Genomic DNA, 19018 nt, shown 5'->3' with positions numbered 1-19018 from the left:
GCAGTGCCGGAAGTTCTCAACGGTTCGTTTAGTGACCATTCAAATCACGACGGCGCTGAAAAAAAAGGATTTACAACCATTTTTCGTGCCGCAGCATCCACTGGACAAAATTCAAGACGTTTGGCAACTGACTCGTGCTTACGATGGTCACAGCGTCCTGGGAAAGGGGGGGTGTCACGTGATCCCCTTTTGCGACCTTCTGGCAAGCAGAGTCAATGGGGGAAGCCACGTTGACCTAACAGCTGTGTTACTTCCTTAACAACGTCAGTGGTTCACTGAACGACGGTGGCAAGGAAGGTCGTAAAATGGAGCAAAACTCACTCAGCGACCGTCTCACTTAGCAAAATAAATTTGGGGCTCAGTTGTGGTCGTACGTGAGGGCTACCTACAAATCCGAGCCATTTCGGATATCCTCAAATGCACTTCATAAATCTCTTACTTAGTAACAGATATTTTGGGCTCCATTGTGGTTGTAAATCGAAGACTTCCTGTACGGTCATATGTTGTGACGGTGGTAAAACCGATTGGTCGTATGACTGACCTAGTTTTATGACTTTTCTGCAGCGGTCGTTAAGCAAACCCTGCAGTCACTAAGTGAACTAACTTGGTCGGTGTGTTCACGATTGGGCTGAAAACTAGAAATATCAGTTTTCGGCAACGTCGTCCTGAAAGGTGGGTCACACACTTCAAAGAGCCGTAAATGCAGCCCGGTTGCCCAGAGGCCAAACATTGGTCACGTGACTTCAGAGGGAGCCCCACTTCCATCAAGATGGCGGCCAGGCGGTTCTCTGCATCCGACCATAAGAGAGTCTGTTGTTATGACACAAATTTGTTAAGTCGTGCTTGTTGTAAACTGGCTCTTAAAGAGACTCGGACCCTGCTGGCTCTTAAAGACACTCAGACCCTGCTGAGTCATTGCCATCATTCCATCTTACATTTTGCATTAGATAAGCTGGTCACCTGTTATATCAGTACCTTGACAACCCAGTCCAAACTTCAAATGGTATCTGAGCGACTGGCGGTAAGGCAAGGGCCACGCGTACGCCATCTTGATGGAATGCAGCACCCCTCGATAGAAGGACAAAGAAATGTTTGAAACGCATTTGGGGGTGGTGGCGGTTTCACTGTTAACACACACCCCGGTTTACGTTCTCGCTTCTCCTCTGTCTCTCCAGGTGAAGATTGACGAGGTGGACGAGAAGTGGTGTGGATCCATCCACATAGGCTTGACCACGCTGCTGCCCTCGGATGCCACCTGCATGGCCACGGGGCTGCCCTCCTCCCTCTTGGAGCTCCGGTCGAAAGTGACTTGGCTAGTGACGGGCTCGGAGGTCCGGCGCAACGGCGTTCTGCAGAAGCAGAATTACGGGTGCTCTCTGGAGCGTCTCGGGGTGAGTAGGGGGGGGAGTCTGCAAGCCAGAACTAGGTGAAGGTCAAACCAAGGGAAGTCACCTTAGATCAGCATCTGTAAGACCTGTGGTTATCTATCTATCTATCCATCCACCTACCCATCTCAACCTCTCTGTCTATATAACAATCTATCCATCTGTCCATCCATCCATCCATCCACCTACTTATCTCTGTCGGTCTATATAACAATCATCCATCCATCCATCTATCTACCTATCTCAACCTCTCTGTCTATATAACAATCTGTCCGTCCATCCATCCATCCACCTACTTATCTCTATCCGTCTATATAACAACCATCCATCCATCCATCCATCTATCTACCCATCTCAACCTCTCTGTCTATATAACAATCTATCCGTCCGTCCATCCATCCATCCATCCACCTACTTATCTCTGTCGGTCTATATAACAATCATCCATCCATCCATCCATCTATCTACCTATCTCAACCTCTTTGTTTATATAACAATCTGTCCGTCCATCCATCCATCCACCTACTTATCTCTATCCGTCTATATAACAATCATACATCTATCCATTCATCCATCTACCCATCTCAACCTTGCTGTCTATATAACAATCTGTCCGTCCGTCCATCCATCCATCCATCCACCTACTTATCTCTATCGGTCTATATAACAATCATACATCTATTCATCCATCCATCTATCTACCCATCTCAACCTCTCTGTCTATATAACAATCTATCCATCCACCTACTTATCTCTGTCGGTCTATATAACAATCATCCATCCATCCATCCATCTACCCATCTCAACCTCTCTGTCTATATAACAATCTATCCGTCCGTCCATCCATCCATCCATCCATCCACCTACTTATCTCTGTCGGTCTATATAACAATCATCCATCCATCCATCCATCCATCTATCTACCCATCTCAACCTCTCTGTCTATATAACAATCTATCCATCCGTCCATCCATCCATCCATCCATCCACCTACTTATCTCTGTCGGTCTATATAACAATCATCCATCCATTCATCCATCTACCCATCTCAACCTCTCTGTCTATATAACAATCATGCATCTATCTATCTATCCATCCGTCCATCTCTATCTCTCTGTATATATAACAGCTTTTTTTCCCCTTCCCACTTTGCCATCTTTGGTCAAGATATATTACGTCAACCGCCTTCCCACCCTCTATTAAAAAAGCGATACTACCAAAAAAAGGGCGGTAAAGTTAATTTAGCCGTATTTCTTCTCGGCCTATCCATCTGAATTCCTGCAATGCCGTGCCGGCTGGGGAATTCTGGGAGCTGGAAGTCCACAAGTCTTGAAAAAGTGGCCGAGTTTGGAGACCCCTGCTCCAGACCAGACTGGCTCTGTCCTCAACTTACGACCGCAGTTGAGCCCAACGCGTTTTCTTTTAGCCAAGCGAGGCGTTTGTCGAGCGCATTTTGCCCTGTTTTTACGACCGTCATAAATAGGACTCGGTTGCCAAGCCTCCGAATTCTGAGAACTGACCACCTTGGGGGCGCTGCAATGGTCATTGAGTGTGGAAAAACGGGTCACGAGTTCCATTTTTTTTCGGCAATGCTGTAAACATTGAACGGTCACTAAATGCGCCGTCGTAAGCCGGGGACTGCCTCTGTTTCTCCTCCAGGTGGGGAACCGTCTGGGCGTCAAGCGCTGCACAGACGACACCATGCATGTGCTGATCGATGGGGAGGACATGGGGCCGGCCGCCACTGGCGTGGCCAAGGTGAGAGGGCCACAGGCCTTGCTGGCTGAGGGCCTGGCAGGGGTGGGGGTGGGCGTAAAAATGGGGGGCTCCGGTCCCAGCAGGGGGCATGACATCTGCAGAGAGGGGCCCAGCACGAGAGGGCAGGGGTCTCCCCCTCCCGCAGACCAGCCTGCCCTCACCTGGAGACCCCCCCTATTTGGAGGAGGATTCTGGGGAGGGAGGGGAGGGAAGAGAAGGGGGAAGATGGGAGGGAGGGAGGGAGGGAGGGAGGAAATGGGAGTGAGAAGAAGGAAGGAAGGAAAATAGACAAGGAAGGAAGGGGATGGGAATGAGAAAAAGGAAGGTGGGAGCGAAAGGAAGGAGGAAGGGAGGGGAAGGAAGGAAAGAAAGAAGAGCAGAAGGAAGGGAAATTGACCAGGAAGGTAAAGGGAGTGAGAAAAAGGAAGGCGGGAGCAACAGGAAGAAAAACAAGGAAGGCGACGGGAAAAAGAAGAAGGAAAGAGAAGGGGAGGGAGGGAAATAGACAAGGAAGGACAGAGAGGGGAACGGGAAGAAGGGAAGGAAGGAGGCCGAGGGTTTCCAGAGGACCTTCAAGGCCATCCCGTCTCTCTCTCTCCCTCCCTCCCTTCCTCTCTCTCCCTCTCTCTCCCTCTCCCTCTCCCTCCCTCTCTTCCTCTCTCCTTCCCTCTCCTTCCCTCTCCCTCCCTCCCTCCCTCTCTCCCTCCCTGTCTCCCTCTCTCACCCTCCCTCTCCCTCTCTCCCTCTCACTCCCTCTCTCCCTCCCTCTCTCCTTCCTTCCCTCTCTCCCTCCCTCCCTCCCCCTCCCTCCCTCTCACTCCCTCCCTGTCTCTCCCTCTCTCTTTCCCTCTCCCTCCCTCCCTCCCTCTTCCTCCCTCTCTCCCTCCTTGTCTCTCCCTCCCTCTCTCTCCCTCCCTCTCTCCCTCCCTCTCTCTACTTCCTTCCCTCTCCCTCCCTCTCTCTCTCCCTTCCTCCCTCCCTCCCTCTTTCTCTCCGGCCTCCAGAACGTCTCCGTGGTGCTGGACCTCTACGGCCGGGTCACCTCCGTCTCCATCGTCAGCTCCAGCCTGCTGGAAGAGGCCGAGGGCACCCACCCGCCCTCCGTGGCCTCCGAGCCCTACAGCGAGGAGGAGGAGGAGCCCAGCCAGGTCCGTGCGCCTGGCTCCCCTCCCCCCCTCCACACACACCTAGCACCCCCGGAGGAGAGGCCGGAGAGGCCGTTCTCTCTCTCTCTCTTTTACGAGCTCTGCTCGGCCGCAAGGGTGGGGAGGGTTGGTGGTGGAGCCCCTGGGAAGGGACTGGAACAAACTGGGGGAGGGCCTGGATTGGGGAAGGGAAGGGCCCAGCGATGGCCAGTGGAAAACTCCCCCCCCCCACTTCCTGATTTGGCCCCCCTGTTGTAAAAAAAGATGTTGAGAGGGCAGAGAAGAGCAGCAAAGAGGAGGAAGGGTTGCAGGAATTGGGGGGTGTCGAGTGGAAAGAAGGCCTAGGGGTGATATCTGTAGTCCTCCAGTATTTGGGGGGGCTGCCCCCTCTTCTCCTAAAGCCCCCCCGGAGGCAGGGCAGAGGAGAGAAGCAAGCAGGGATTTCCTGAGAGCCGGGGGAACTGCCTGCCACCGGAAGTCGCGGGCGCTGTACGCGTCTGGGGTGGTGCCGTAGGAGGTGCCCTGCTTGAGCGGGGGCCCCTCCCAACCCTGTCCTCCTGTCGCTTCAGTGCGAGAACGACCCGCCTTCCTCCGCCACGACCCCCGTGGAGTTCCTGGAAAACCACGGGAAAAACATCCTCCTCTCCAACGGGAACCTGACGGCCACCCGGGTCTCCAGCTACAACCAGGGCATCGTGGTGGTGGGCCAGCCTTTGCCGCAGCAGCAGCTCTTCCAGGTGGGGGGGGCAGGGGGGAAGGGCTGGGCTCAACCCCTGGGGGGGGTCTCTTCCCTGCCGAGGGACCGTCCGGGTGGGGAAGGGGGAGGCAGCATAAAGGGAGTCTGCCGGGCTTTGGGGCATGTGCAGTGCCGTCCGTGGGTCCTGACCGGTGGCAGCCTCTGCTGATGCTGTTGATCAGGCTTCCTTCCCTTCCTCCCTCCCTTCCTCACTTCCATCCATTTTCCGCCCTCCCTCCCTCTCCTTCCTCCCTTCTGTCTGTTTTCCTTCCTCCCTCTCATCCTCTCCCTTCTCTCCCTCTCCCTTCCTTCCTTCCCTCCATCCTTCCTTGTCTGTTTTCCTCCCTCCCTCCCTCCCATCCTTTCCCTTCCTTCCTTCCTTCCTTCCTTCCTCTCTCTCCTTCTTCCTTCCCTCCATCCTTCCTTGTCTGTTTCCCTCCCTCCCTCCCTCCCATCCTTTCCCTTCCTTCCTTCCTTCCTTCCTCTCTCTCCTTCTTCCTTCCCTCCATCCTTCCTTGTCTGTTTCCCTCCCTCCCTCCCATCCTTTTCCTCCCTCCCGCCTCCCTTCCATTTTTCTCCCTCCTTCCCTCTCCCTCCTTCTCCCCCTCCTCTCTCCTTCCTTCCACCTTCCGGAGAGGAAGAAGGCCAGGCTGCGCATGCGAGTCTGTGTGTTTGTGTGTGTGTCTCTCTGCCCGGTTTCCCCCTCCTCCTCCCCCCCGCCAAAAGGACCCCCTTCTGACCTCCTGCCCCTCTTTCCCCCCCGCCCCCCCTCTTCAGTTCCAGATCGACTCCCTGAACCCCCAGTGGACGTCCTCGCTCTCTCTGGGCGTCATCGGCAGCTCCCCGGAGCGGCTCAACTTCCCCGCCACGGCCTGCTCGCTCAAGCGCTCCACGTGGCTCCTGCAGCGCGACTCGGTCTTCCACAACTCCCTCAAGGTGCCGGGGAGGGGGGCGGGCAAGGAAGGGGTGGCGGCGGGGGGGGGGAGAGAGAGGGAGAAACCCCGCCTGAAACCGGGGCGCTGATCACCCACCCACCCACCCCCGTCTTTGCCCTCCCGCTCCCCCGCCGCAGATCTGCGAGAACTACGGCCCCAACCTGGACACCTGCCCCGAGGGGACGGTGCTGGGGGTGCTGGTGGACGCCGGCGGCTGCCTTCACCTCTACATCAACGGCATCGACCAGGGCGTGGCGGCCCAAGACGTGCCCAGCCCTTGTTACGTGCTGGTCGACCTCTACGGGCAATGCGAGCAGGTGAGGGTCCGGCCGGGACGGAGGAGGGAGGATTAATGGTTCTGACTGTCAGGAAGTTTCTCCTTAGTTCTAGGTTGCTTCTCTCCTTGACGAGTTTCCATCCGTTGCTTCTTCTCCTGCCTTCGGGCGCTTTGGAGAATAGCTTGACTGCCTCTTCTTTGGGGCAGCCCCTAAAGATATTGGAAGGCTGCTATCCTGTCATCCCTCGTCCTTCTCTTCGTTAAACTACACATACCCAATTCCAGCAACCGTTCCCGATATGTTTTAGCCTCCAGTCCCCTGATCACCTTTGTTGCTCTTCTCTGCACTCTGTAATTATGCCAAGCTGACAACACTATTTAGAATAGAATTAATAGAATAGAATAGAATAGAATAGAATAGAATAGAATAGAATACAGAATAATAAAATATAGAATAGAACAGAACAGAATAGAATAGAATAGAATAATAAAGTACAGAATAATAAAAAACAAAATAGAATAGAACAGAATAATAAAGTACAGAATAATAAAATACAGAATAATAAAATACAGAATAGAATACAATAGAACACAATAATAAAATACAGAATAGAATAGAATAACGCCCTGTGCGTTCCCACAGAGAGGGCCTCCTCAGGGTGCCTCCGGTCAGGGAATGCCGGCTGGTGGCCCCCAGGGGGAGGGCCTTCTCTGTGGGCGCCCCGGCTTTGTGGAATCAACTGCCGGTTGAGCTCCGGATGGCACCGGATCTCCGCTCCTTCCGGCGCGGGTTAAAGACCCATTTATTCGAACAAGCCGGCCTGGCCTGATGGGGAGTTAACTCAGGGTTTTAATATTTGTATATTTTTACTGTTTTACTTTGGGCAATAATTTAATTCTTTTTTAACTTTTGTACTTGTGTATTTTTATTATATGCCCTGTTCACCGCCCTGAGTCCTTCGGGAGAAGGGCGGTATAAAAATTTAATAAACTTAAACTTAAACTTAAAGTACAGAATAATAAAATACAGAATAGAATAGAACAGAATAATAAAATACAGAATAATAAAATACAGAATAGAATAGAATAGAACAAAATAATAAAATGCAGACTAGAATAGAATAGAATAGAATAGAATAGAATAGAATAGAATAGAATAGAATAGAATAGAATAGAGCTGGGAGGGACCTTGGAGGTCTTCTAGTCCAGCCCCCTGCTCAAGCAGGAGAACCTACTCCATCTCAGACCATCTATCCCTGCAGTTAAGTTGCCCACCTTGGCTCATCCACCCTCCAGGCCGAGCCATCTGCTCTTAAGTGTGACCTTGTACAGTCACTAAGTGAACCGGGATTACCTCTGAAAAGTCACCCGGCTGAGTTTCTCCCCCCCCCCCCCCGCGCCAAACTACGCTTTGAAAGAACCACCGTCTGGCTTTTTCCTGCCAAGCTGAGCAAAGGAGGGAGGGAGCCAGCTGCTGCCCCCCACGAAGTCAACCTCCCCCCCCTAATCTGGAGGGGCAGAGTTCCCATTGTGCGTGGGTTAGGGTTTCCTGGCCGCTTCTGCGGGGAATCTGACCCGACTTACGACGAGAGGCTCTTGGTTTGTTTTTTTCCCTAGGTCACCATCGTGACCAACGACGCTCCCGCCGTGGGAGCCGAGAGCACGGACCCCCAAGGACAGGGGGGCATGGAGAAGGCCGACATGGTGGACGGTGAGCGCGGGGGGGCCGCTTTCTGGGGAGTCAGCACCCTCCCCTTCCGCTTCCCCTTTTGACAATCCTGGTTGGATTTTTAAACAAACTGGGTTTCCCCGCTCGCAACCCGTCTCGTGGCTCTACGGTTTGGGGAACGGGGGGGGGGTCCCCTGGTCTTCGAGGAATGGAGTTTCCAAAGCAAAGTAGGGTTCGCGAGCCGCACCGGAGGACCCCCCCCACCCGCCTCTGCCTTTCCCCCCCCTTTCCAGGCATCAAGGAGAGCGTGTGCTGGACCCCCCCCGTGGACCTCAACCCCGCCAAGACCTGCGAGTATCAGTCGCTCTGCGCCCGTTTCAAGGACATGCTACTGCTGCCTGGTTAGCCCTGGGCTCCGCGGGGCGGGCGAGGGAGAAAAAAGGCCACTTTGGGGTACTCCTCGACTTATGACCACAGCGGGTCCCAGAATTTCCCGGAGCTAAGCCAGACGGTTGTTAAGTGATAACATGATGAAATGGAAACGGTCCTTTTTTTTTCCTTTTCTTTTAATGCACACACACAAACAAACAAAAAAACCGAATTCGGGTCCAACCCCCCCCCCCCGAGACCTGCCCCTCTGGGGGCCGCCTTCCTAACCGTGTCTGCCCCTCCAATCTCCCCCCCCAGATGCCTATTTTGCCGAAGACCCCAAGCCAAGCCTTTGCTACTGCGAGGCGTGCCGCAAGCCGCGAGGCGAGGAGGCCTACTACAAGCGGGGGGAGCCCCCCCGGGACTACGCCTTGCCTTTTGGGTGGTGCCGCTTCACCCTCAGGTACCTTGGGGGGGGGGCCCTGTGGGAGGGGGGTCTTGGGGGGCAGCAGGGCATCCTCGACGTAACAGCCGTTCGTTTAGCGCAGGGGGTCTCCAAATTTGTAAGACTTGTGGACTTCAACTCCTAGAATTCCTCAGCCAGCATGAGGGAACTATGGCCCTTTAATGACTTGTGGACTTCAACTCCCAGAATACCTCAGCCAGCGTGAGGGAACTATGTCCTTTTTATGACTTGTAAACTTCAACTCCCAGAATTCCTCAGCCAGCGTGAGGGAACTGTGACCCTTTAATGACTTGTAAACTTCAACTCCCAGAATTCCTCAGCCAGCGTGAGGGAACTGTGACCCTTTAATGACTCGTAAAGTTCAACTCCCAGAATTCCTCAGCCAGCCTGAGAGAACTGTGACCATTTTATGACTTGTAAACTTCAACTCCCAGAATACTTTCAGCCAGCGTGAGGGAACTATGTCCTTTTTATGACTTGTAAACTTCAACTCCCAGAATTCCTCAGCCAGCGTGAGGGAACTATGTCCTTTTTATGACTTGTAAACTTCAACTCCCAGAATTCCTCAGCCAGCCTGAGAGAACTGTGACCATTTTATGACTTGTAAACTTCAACTCCCAGAATACCTCAGCCAGCGTGAGGGAACTATGTCCTTTTTATGACTTGTAAACTTCAACTCCCAGAATACCTCAGCCAGCGTGAGGGAACTATGTCCTTTTTATGACTTGTAAACTTCAACTCCCAGAATTCCTCAGCCAGCGTGAGGGAACTGTGACCCTTTAATGACTTGTAAACTTCAACTCCCAGAATTCCTCAGCCAGCGTGAGGGAACTGTGACCCTTTAATGACTCGTAAAGTTCAACTCCCAGAATTCCTCAGCCAGCCTGAGAGAACTATGACCATTTTATGACTTGTAAACTTCAACTCCCAGAATACCTCAGCCAGCGTGAGGGAACTATGTCCTTTTTATGACTTGTAAACTTCAACTCCCAGAATTCCTCAGCCAGCCATGCCTCTCTCTCTCTCTTCCCCCCCCCCCCCCGCCATACTTCCAAGAGTGGAGAGATTGCAGAGGAAGGGATCACAAGAGAGTAAACAGGCCACAATGGGCATACCTATCAAAAGGAATGCATTTGTCCCAGGGCATTCTGGGAGTTGAAGCCCACATGTCTTTAAGCCATTACCGGGGCCCTGAACAAAGTGACGGGTGGCCATTTTGGATTCTTAGGACCTCGCAGTCCCGGGATCCAAATTCGGACGCTCAGCAGCCGACTCACGTTTATGAAGGTCACAGCATCCCAGGCTCATGTGATTCCCATTTTGCGACCTTCCCATAAGCAACCTGGGCGGGGAGCCAGATTCACTTAACAACCGTGCGGCTGACTTAGCCCCTGCCGTGATTCGCTTAACGGCAGCCCTGGCAAGGAAGGTCGTAACACGGGGCGAATGGAATTTGCTTATCGGACGTCCCAAAAGCCAGTCCCTGCAGCAATTCCCTTAACAGCAGAGGCGAGGAAAGTCGTAAAAGGAGGTGGGACTCGCTTAGCGACCGTCTCGCTTAGCGAGTGAAATTTTAGGCTCCATTCGGGCCACAAGTTGAGGATTCCCCGCGTGAAGATGTGGCTGTCGCAGTCTGAGTTCAGGAAGGGGTTTCCCGGACCACCCGGGTTTTCGCCTGCCCACGCACCATTTTTTAAAAATTTATTTATTTTTTGCAGAACAAGCCCCCGCTTGGAAGGGGCCAGCACCGCTAAGAAGTGGCACATGGCCTATCATGGGACGAGCATCGGAGCGGTCCGCCGCATGTTGGATCAAGGGGAGCTGGTGCCCGGTAAGCGACGGCGCCCGTTGGCACGAGGGGCGAAGGCACTGGGTCTGAAAACTGGGAGGCTGTGAATTCTAGTCCAGCCTTCGACACAAAGCCAGCCAGGTGACCTTGGGCCGGCCAGTCTCTCTCAGCCCTTGGAAGGCCGCAAACGGCAAACCCCCTTCCTGGAAAAAATGGTTGAGAAAGCTGCCAGGGACCATCCAGGAGTCCCCCCAAAATTGCATCCAGTGCTGTATTTGGGGGGCGGGATGTCTGCAAAACAGGAATGTGGGGGGGGGAGGCTGAGGTAGAGGACTTGGGAGGGCTCAGCGGGGTGGTAAGAGGCTCTCTCTTAGGACTGGTGGTGCCCCCCCTCCCCACTCTCCAACGGATGCTAATGTGAGCCGGCCCTCCGGTTCCCCCCCCCCCGCTCCCCAAAACACAACGGCACCCTCCTTCCTTTCCCCGCAGGGAGCACGTCCATTCTCAGCTGCCGCCCGGTGAAGGCCGATCCGCAGGGAGGGGGCGCCGGCAGCGGCACCAACGGGGGCTACCTGGAGGCAGAGGAGAACAGCGTGCAGGGCCGGGAGGAAGCCCCCCACGTCCTCCTCTCGCCCACCCTGCGCTACGCCGGGCTGGAGCCTTTCGCCACCAAAGTGCAGTAGGTGTCGCCCGTGGCCGGCCGGATTGTGTGGGGGGGGTTGGAGGGGGAGATGTCCTAGCGGGACCCCACACACACACACCGGAGAGGGGGGAGCCTGCAGGGTGGGGGTGGGGGTGTGTGAAAAAGTCCAAATTTGATCCCAGGAGAGATTCAACCTAGACATAAAGAGGAATTTTTCTGACAGTGAGGACAAACAGCCAGTGGAACCGCTTGCCACCAGAAGTCGTGTGAGCTTCATCCCGGGAGGCTTTCAAGAAGAGACTGGAACGCCATTGGTCGCAAATGGTGTAGGGTCTCCTGCTTGGGTGGGGGGTTGGACTAGAAGACCTCCAAGGTCCCTTCCAACTCTTGTTATTCTGTTCTGTTTTAGGTCTAATTCTGTTCTCTACTCTGTTCTATTCTATATTCTATTCTATTCTATTATTTCTAATTCTATTCCTATTCTATTCTACGTTATATATTCTCTTCTGTTCTATATTCTATTCTATTCTATTCCTTATTTCTATTCTATTCTATTCTATTCTATTCTATTCTATTCTATTCTATTCTATTCTATTCTGTATTCTATATTCTATTCTATTATTTGTAATTATATTCCTATTCTATGTTCTATGTTCTATTCTGTATTCTGTTGTATTCTCTGCTATATTGTGTTCTATTCTATGTTCTATTGTATTCTATATTCTATTCTATCATTCTATTCTATTCTATTCTGTATTCTATATTCTATTCTATTATTTGTAATTATATTCCTATTCTATGTTCTATGTTCTATTCTGTATTCTGTTGTATTCTCTGCTATATTGTGTTCTATTCTATGTTCTATTGTATTCTATATTTTATTCTATCATTCTATTCTATTCTATTCTATTCTGTATTCTATATTCTATTCTATTATTTGTAATTATATTCCTATTCTATGTTCTATGTTCTATTCTGTATTCTGTTGTATTCTCTGCTATATTGTGTTCTATTCTACAGGGAGTGCAGAATTATTAGGCAAGTTGTATTTTTGAGGATTAATTTTATTATTGAACAACAACCATGTTCTCAATGAACCCAAAAAACTCATTAATATCAAAGCTGAATATTTTTGGAAGTAGTTTTTAGTTTGTTTTTAGTTATAGCTATTTTAGGGGGATATCTGTGTGTGCAGGTGACTATTACTGTGCATAATTATTAGGCAACTTAACAAAAAACAAATATATACCCATTTCAATTATTTATTTTTACCAGTGAAACCAATATAACATCTCAACATTCACAAATATACATTTCTGACATTCAAAAACATAACAAAAACAAATCAGTGACCAATATAGCCACCTTTCTTTGCAAGGACACTCAAAAGCCTGCCATCCATGGATTCTGTCAGTGTTTTGATCTGTTCACCATCAACATTGCGTGCAGCAGCAACCACAGCCTCCCAGACACTGTTCAGAGAGGTGTACTGTTTTCCCTCCTTGTAAATCTCACATTTGATGATGGACCACAGGTTCTCAATGGGGTTCAGATCAGGTGAACAAGGAGGCCATGTCATTAGATTTCCTTCTTTTATACCCTTTCTTGCCAGCCACGCTGTGGAGTACTTGGACGCGTGTGATGGAGCATTGTCCTGCATGAAAATCATGTTTTTCTTGAAGGATGCAGACTTCTTCCTGTACCACTGCTTGAAGAAGGTGTCTTCCAGAAACTGGCAGTAGGACTGGGAGTTGAGCTTGACTCCATCCTCAACCCGAAAAGGCCCCACAAGCTCATCTTTGATGATACCAGCCCAAACCAGTACTCCACCTCCACCTTGCTGGCGTCTGAGTCGGACTGGAGCTCTCTGCCCTTTACCAATCCAGCCACGGGCCCATCCATCTGGCCCATCAAGACTTACTCTCATTTCATCAGTCCATAAAACCTTAGAAAAATCAGTTTTGAGATATTTCTTGGCCCAGTCTTGACGTTTCAGCTTGTGTGTCTTGTTCAGTGGTGGTCGTCTTTCAGCCTTTCTTACCTTGGCCATGTCTCTGAGTATTGCACACCTTGTGCTTTTGGGCACTCCAGTGATGTTGCAGCTCTGAAATATGGCCAAACTGGTGGCAAGTGGCATCTTGGCAGCTGCACGCTTGACTTTTCTCAGTTCATGGGCAGTTATTTTGCGCCTTGGTTTCTCCACACGCTTCTTGCGACCCTGTTGACTATTTTGAATGAAACGCTTGATTGTTCGATGATCACGCTTCAGAAGCTTTGCAATTTTAAGAGTGCTGCATCCCTCTGCAAGATATCTCACTATTTTTGACTTTTCTGAGCCTGTCAAGTCCTTCTTTTGACCCATTTTGCCAAAGGAAAGGAAGTTGCCTAATAATTATGCACACCTGATACAGGGTGTTGATGTCATTAGACCACACCCCTTCTCATTACAGAGATGCACATCACCTAATATGCTTAATTGGTAGTAGGCTTTCGAGCCTATACAGCTTGGAGTAAGACAACATGCATAAAGAGGATGATGTGGTCAAAATACTCATTTGCCTAATAATTCTGCACTCCCTGTATGTTCTATTGTATTCTATATTCTATTCTATCATTCTATTCTATTCTATTCTATTCTGTATTCTATATTCTATTCTATTATTTGTAATTCTATTCCTATTCTATATTGTGTTCTATGTTCTATCGTATTCTCTATTCTATTCTATTCAAATGGCAGCCAACGCAGTACACTCCAAGTTAGCAAACGTCGTTTTTCCTGCCCCTACGTCCACGCACAACAAAACAAAACAGAGCTTTGATTTGTCCCATTGGCGGCTGTCTTGAATTTTGGGCCCCACCCTGGAGACTCTTCTGCCAGAAGCAGTTTGGGACGTAGGAAAAGCCGAGCGCGGCTAGATTTTTTTTTTTAAAAAAAATCTCTTTTTATATTCTTTGTGTGCACCTTTAAAATGACCTTTAAACTTGAAAATGACCTTTAAACTTGGAAGAAGGTTAAAAAAAAACAGGAAGGCAAAAGACGAGCTAAAAAAGATTAAAATAAAATAAAATAAAATAAAATATGAAAGGGAGGGAAATACAGTACACCGGCCTCCGTGTGACCGACCGGCGCTCAGCCTCAAGGCCTCGGCCCGGCGACGATCTCTGCGTGTAAGTAAGCCCAGCCGCATTTTATTTTTTTCGCTTTTCCAGATTCAAAGACCCAAAGTCTCACCGACAGCACTCCGCCCAGGTGGCCCTGCAGGTGTGCGTGCGCCCGGGGTCCTACAAAGTCTGCCCTCCCTCGCAGGCTGCCCCCGAGCCCGTGGACCCCCGCTTCAGCAGCGCCGAGATCGAGTGGGTCACCAAGGAGAAAGGGGCGACGGTCCTCTTCGGCCTGCTCGTCCGCGTGGAATGAGGAAAAGAAACCCCCCCTGACCGACCGTCCGCGTGGGGACGCCACAGCTTTTGCCAAAATCCCGCGCTCCCCGCCCCTCTGCCCCGGGGAGGGGTCCCACGACGCACGGACCGGGTGGAAATGGCACGTGCCGTCAAGGGGGGCGTGGGGGGAAGAGCTCTTTTACAGCCAGACGGACTCCGTTGGGAGAGGACTCTATTGGGGAGGGGGCTGCCTTGGGGTGGGGGCCGTTCGCCTCCTTTTATTTTCATTTGCACAGAGACTAGACAAGCTAACGGGGCGGGGGGGGCTGGGAGACTGTTAAAAGAGCATGAAGGGGCGGGGTGTGTGGGGAATTTGGGGGGGTCTTTAGTTGCCACAAAAGGACTTGGGGAAGGGTCTTTCTGACACACACACACACTCACACACACACACACCGGGGATTTCTACAGACATGACAACATCCTTTCCCCTTTTTCTGCGCCCCCCCATCCCCGGTCCGATTCAGATTGCGTTTCCTTCCTTGCGCCGAGACCTCTTTTCCCCTGGGAAGGGATCGGGATGGGGGGGGTCTTTTGGGGCGGGGGGGCTGGGTCTTCTTCCTCGAGGGAGACCCCCACCCACCCCCACCGGCAGGCACTTAAAAAGACCCGAATGGAGCTTGGGATGGGCTCGTCTGAACCCTCTCCGCTTAATCCGGAGTCCCTCGTCTGGATCCCCAATCTGGATCGGGGGGAAAAAAACAAATCTCGGGGTCTTCTTTCCACATAATGTTGCATTGAAGCCCCTCGGTTTGAAGCCCACCCACCCAGCTTGGTTCATTCTTTTTTTTTTCTTTCTGGGGGGGTGTGTGGGTGTCTGGCAGGAGGTCAGATTTACAGAAGTGGCCTCCAAGCACTTCTTTTATTTTTTTTTGCCTTTGGGGTGGGTGGGTGGGTGGGTGGGTGGTGTGTTTCCTAATTTTGTGTGGGGTTTTCACCAGAAGGACGCAACGTGTCAAACCGGCTGCGCCCCACCCCTCCCCGTAAAAAAAAAAAGCACACCTTAATTCCGATTTCTTTCGTTGCTCTTATTCTCCCGGTCCCACAAAGCGCTCGTCCCCGTTTACCGGGGTGGGGGGGACTAGTGGGATATGTGTGCAAACCCCCCCCTCTCCGGCACGCGCACACACCTCCCCCCTCCCTTTATTTATTGTTGTGCTGATCGTCAGACAAAACAAATGTGAATTTTTTTTTTCTGGGGTGTGTGTGAAGTATGCGAGCCCCCCCCCCACACCGGCGCCCGTCCTCGTTTCCCCCTCCGATTTGTATTTTAAATGCTATTTATGCTGCTTCTTCACTTTATTTGTTTTTTGGGGGGAGGAAATGCCTTTTTTTTTACATCTTGTCGGAAGCTGGGGGGGGTTGTTCCTCTGTATGTTTTTCCTCCTTCCCCCCCCACCCTTTTTTGGGGACAAAACTTCAAAAAAAAAATGTTCCCATCCTTTCCAAGGGTTTATAAACCACAGTTAAAACCGCTTTTTCTGTTTGTCTCCTTCGTGACTCTCCCGACAGCCCCCCCCAAGTGGCGTTTACAAGTTCCCGTCCCCCCCATTGCAATCCCCCCCCCTCCCGTTCTCTTATTTATTACATTGCAGCCCAAGGACCAGAATTCCCGGCATGGCTTCCAGTAAACTTAGAAATAAAACAGACTTGAGAGGAAAAAATTCTATTTTAGCGTCCAGACAAAAGGCAGATTTTGAGGTTCTTGAGAGAAGAGACAGCCATGCAATTTGTTTGTGTGTGTGTGTGTGTGTGTGTGTGTGTGTGTGTGTGTGTTTTGCAGGTGGTCCTTGACTTACAACGGTTCGTTTAGTGACTGTTCAAAGTTACAACAGCGCGGGAAAAAGTGACTTGCCTTTTTTTCAGAGTTACCGCCTTTGCATCGTCCTCGTGGCCATGTGATCAAAATTCAGATGATTGGCAAGTGATCCGTATCCATGATGGTGGCAGCATCCTAGAGGGGTCACGTGATCCCCTTTAGTGACCTTCGGATGAGTAATGGTAAAGCCAGGTTCACTTAATGACGATAGGATAGAACAGAACAGAATATAGAATAGAATAGAATAGAATAGAATAGAATAGGAAATAGAATAGAAATAAGGAATAGAATAGCATAGAATTAGAATAGAATATAAAATAGAATAGAAACATGAAAGAATAGAATAGAATAATAAAATATAGAACAGAACAGAATGCAAAATATGGAACAGAATAGAATAAAATAGGAATAGAAATACGAAGAATAGAAATTGGAATTGAGAATAGAATAATAGAGTAGAATAGAATGGAACAGAATAGAAATATGAAAGCATACAATAGAATAATGAGAATAGAATAATGATAAGAATAGAACAGAAATATGAAAGAATAGAAAATATGGAATAGAATAAAATAGGAATAGAAAAATGAAGAAGAGAAATTAGAATAGAATAGAAGCTGGAAGGGACCTTGGAGGTCTTCTAGTCCAGCCCCCTGCTCAAGCAGGAGAACCTATACCATCTCAGATAGGTGACTGTCTAGCCTCTTCTTAAAAATCTCCAGAGATGGAGCACCCACGATTTCTAGTGGCAAGCAGTTCCACTGGTTGATTGTCCTGTCAGGAAGCTTCTCCTTAATTCCAGGTTGCTTCTCTCTTTGGTCAGTTTCCAACCGTTGTTTCTCGTCCTCTCTGGTGCTTTGGAGAATAACGTAACCCCCTCCTCTTTGGGGCAGCCCCTCAAATACTTGGAACGCTGCTATCATGTCTCCCCTATTTCTTTTCTCGAGACTGGCCAAACCCAAGTCTCTCAGCCGTTCTTCGTATGTTTTGGTCTCCAGGCCTTGGATCCTCTGAGTTGCTCTTCTCTGCGCTTTTTCCAAACTCTCAACGTCTTTTTTTGTGATACGGTGACCAAAATAGGCTGCAGGATTCCAGGTGTGGCCTCACTAGGGCTTTACAAAGCGGTACTAATACTCCGCGTAGTCTTGATTCTGTGCCTCTGTTTATACAACCCAGGATTGTGTTGGCTTTCTTGGCTGCTGCCACACATAGTGTAACTGCGGTGATTCAATTGGCATCTGTTCCGAAACAATGACATAAAACCGGGCTAAACTCATTTAACAAACGTCTTGCTTAACAACAGAAATGCTGTGGCCGTAAGTTGGTAGTCCTTTTTACGACCACAACTGACCCCAGGATTTTCATTGCTCAGCAAAGCAGCTCAGTGAACCGTGCTCAATTTTACAAGCTTCCTTTGCCACGGGATGTTAAGCAATTCACTGCAGCGAATCAGGCAGTCATTAAGTGAATCTGGCGTCTCTCCTTGACTTGGCTTATCAGAAGCCGGCCGGGAGGGACGCAAACGCCGGCCCCAGGATGCTGCAACCGTCGTAAATACATTCCAGTGGCTGAGCGCCCAAATTTCGCTCGTGTGACCAAGGACGATGCAATGGTCGTGAGTGCGAGGACCGATCAGAAGCCCACTTTTTCCTGCACTGTTGTAACTTGGAACGGCTGCTGAAGGAACAGTTGCAAACCGAGGACTTCCTACACCAAATCAGGCTGTGAAGAATAAGCTGCTAAACTGAGAGGCTGCTAGGAAAAGGGGACCACCCAGAGAGAGAGAGAGAAGCACAGGCTGCGGAGAGAGTGATTGACACGTCTGCTAGACAAACCCATCATCCACAGACCTGCAAGGGTCGGGTAAGGAGCACCACACCTGTCCTGTCATTGTGTGCCCACGTGTGAGATCACCACAACCCCTGGGGGCCTGGGCTGCAAGCGAGGTAGCTGCCCGCCAGACGTAATTGCCCAAGTAATTGAGCCTCAACAGGCTGGCTGGCTGGAGACCGTCTTTCTCAATAGCTCTGCAGGAAGACGGGGTGGTCTTTACCTTAACCCCTTTAAGGTAGGCCCGGGCGAGGGACAGATCCTGCAGCCAATCCAGAAATGCAATACAGGTACTCCTCGACTTACAGCCCCAAATTTATGCTGTTAAGTGCGACATTTGTTGAGTTTTGCCCCGCTTTACAACTTTTCTTGCCACTGTTCTTAAGTGAATCACTGCAGTGGGTAAGTTAGTAACATGGTTGTTAACTGAATCTGATTTCTCCATTGTCGGGAGGTGGCAAAAGGGAATGATGATGATGATAGTAGTAGTAGTAAAGTTGGAAGGGACCTTGGAGGTCATCTAGTCTAACCCCTGCTCAGGCAGGAAACCCTATACCATTTCAGACAAATGGCTATCCAGTGACACACACACACCCCGGGGGACCCTGCGACTGTCATAAATACGAGTCACTTGCCCAGCATCTGAATTTTGATCACGTGTTCATAGGGATGCTGCAAAGGTCATCACTCTGAAAAATGGTCCGAGGTCGCTTTTTTTCCGATGCCGTTGTCGTCTTGAACGGTCACTAAACTGTCGTAAGT

The 19018-nt window shown here is 50.3% G+C and overlaps 1 protein-coding gene across 1 annotated transcript in view; it reads left to right on the top strand.

The window, feature by feature from the left end:
- Positions 1-16083, top strand: part of LOC308676468 (neuralized-like protein 4) — a gene marked incomplete at its 5' end in the record, with an annotated part of 32673 nt that extends 16590 nt beyond the window's left edge. Inside the window, 12 exons of the mRNA XM_081342282.1 lie at positions 1176-1391; positions 3045-3143; positions 4148-4291; positions 4858-5025; positions 5802-5960; positions 6097-6276; positions 7854-7947; positions 8199-8306; positions 8593-8737; positions 10459-10571; positions 11019-11208; positions 14383-16083. Of these exons, the coding sequence (XP_081198408.1) occupies positions 1176-1391; positions 3045-3143; positions 4148-4291; positions 4858-5025; positions 5802-5960; positions 6097-6276; positions 7854-7947; positions 8199-8306; positions 8593-8737; positions 10459-10571; positions 11019-11208; positions 14383-14587 (1821 nt within the window). The 3' untranslated portion in view covers positions 14588-16083. The remainder of the gene's footprint in view (positions 1-1175; positions 1392-3044; positions 3144-4147; positions 4292-4857; positions 5026-5801; positions 5961-6096; positions 6277-7853; positions 7948-8198; positions 8307-8592; positions 8738-10458; positions 10572-11018; positions 11209-14382) is intronic.
- Between the last annotated feature and the right edge of the window lie 2935 nt (positions 16084-19018).

The sequence above is a fragment of the Vipera berus genome (genome assembly GCF_964194415.1).
Source record: "Vipera berus genome assembly, chromosome: W".
NCBI lineage: Eukaryota > Metazoa > Chordata > Lepidosauria > Squamata > Viperidae > Vipera > Vipera berus.
This window is presented reverse-complemented; position numbering and strand designations above follow the sequence as displayed.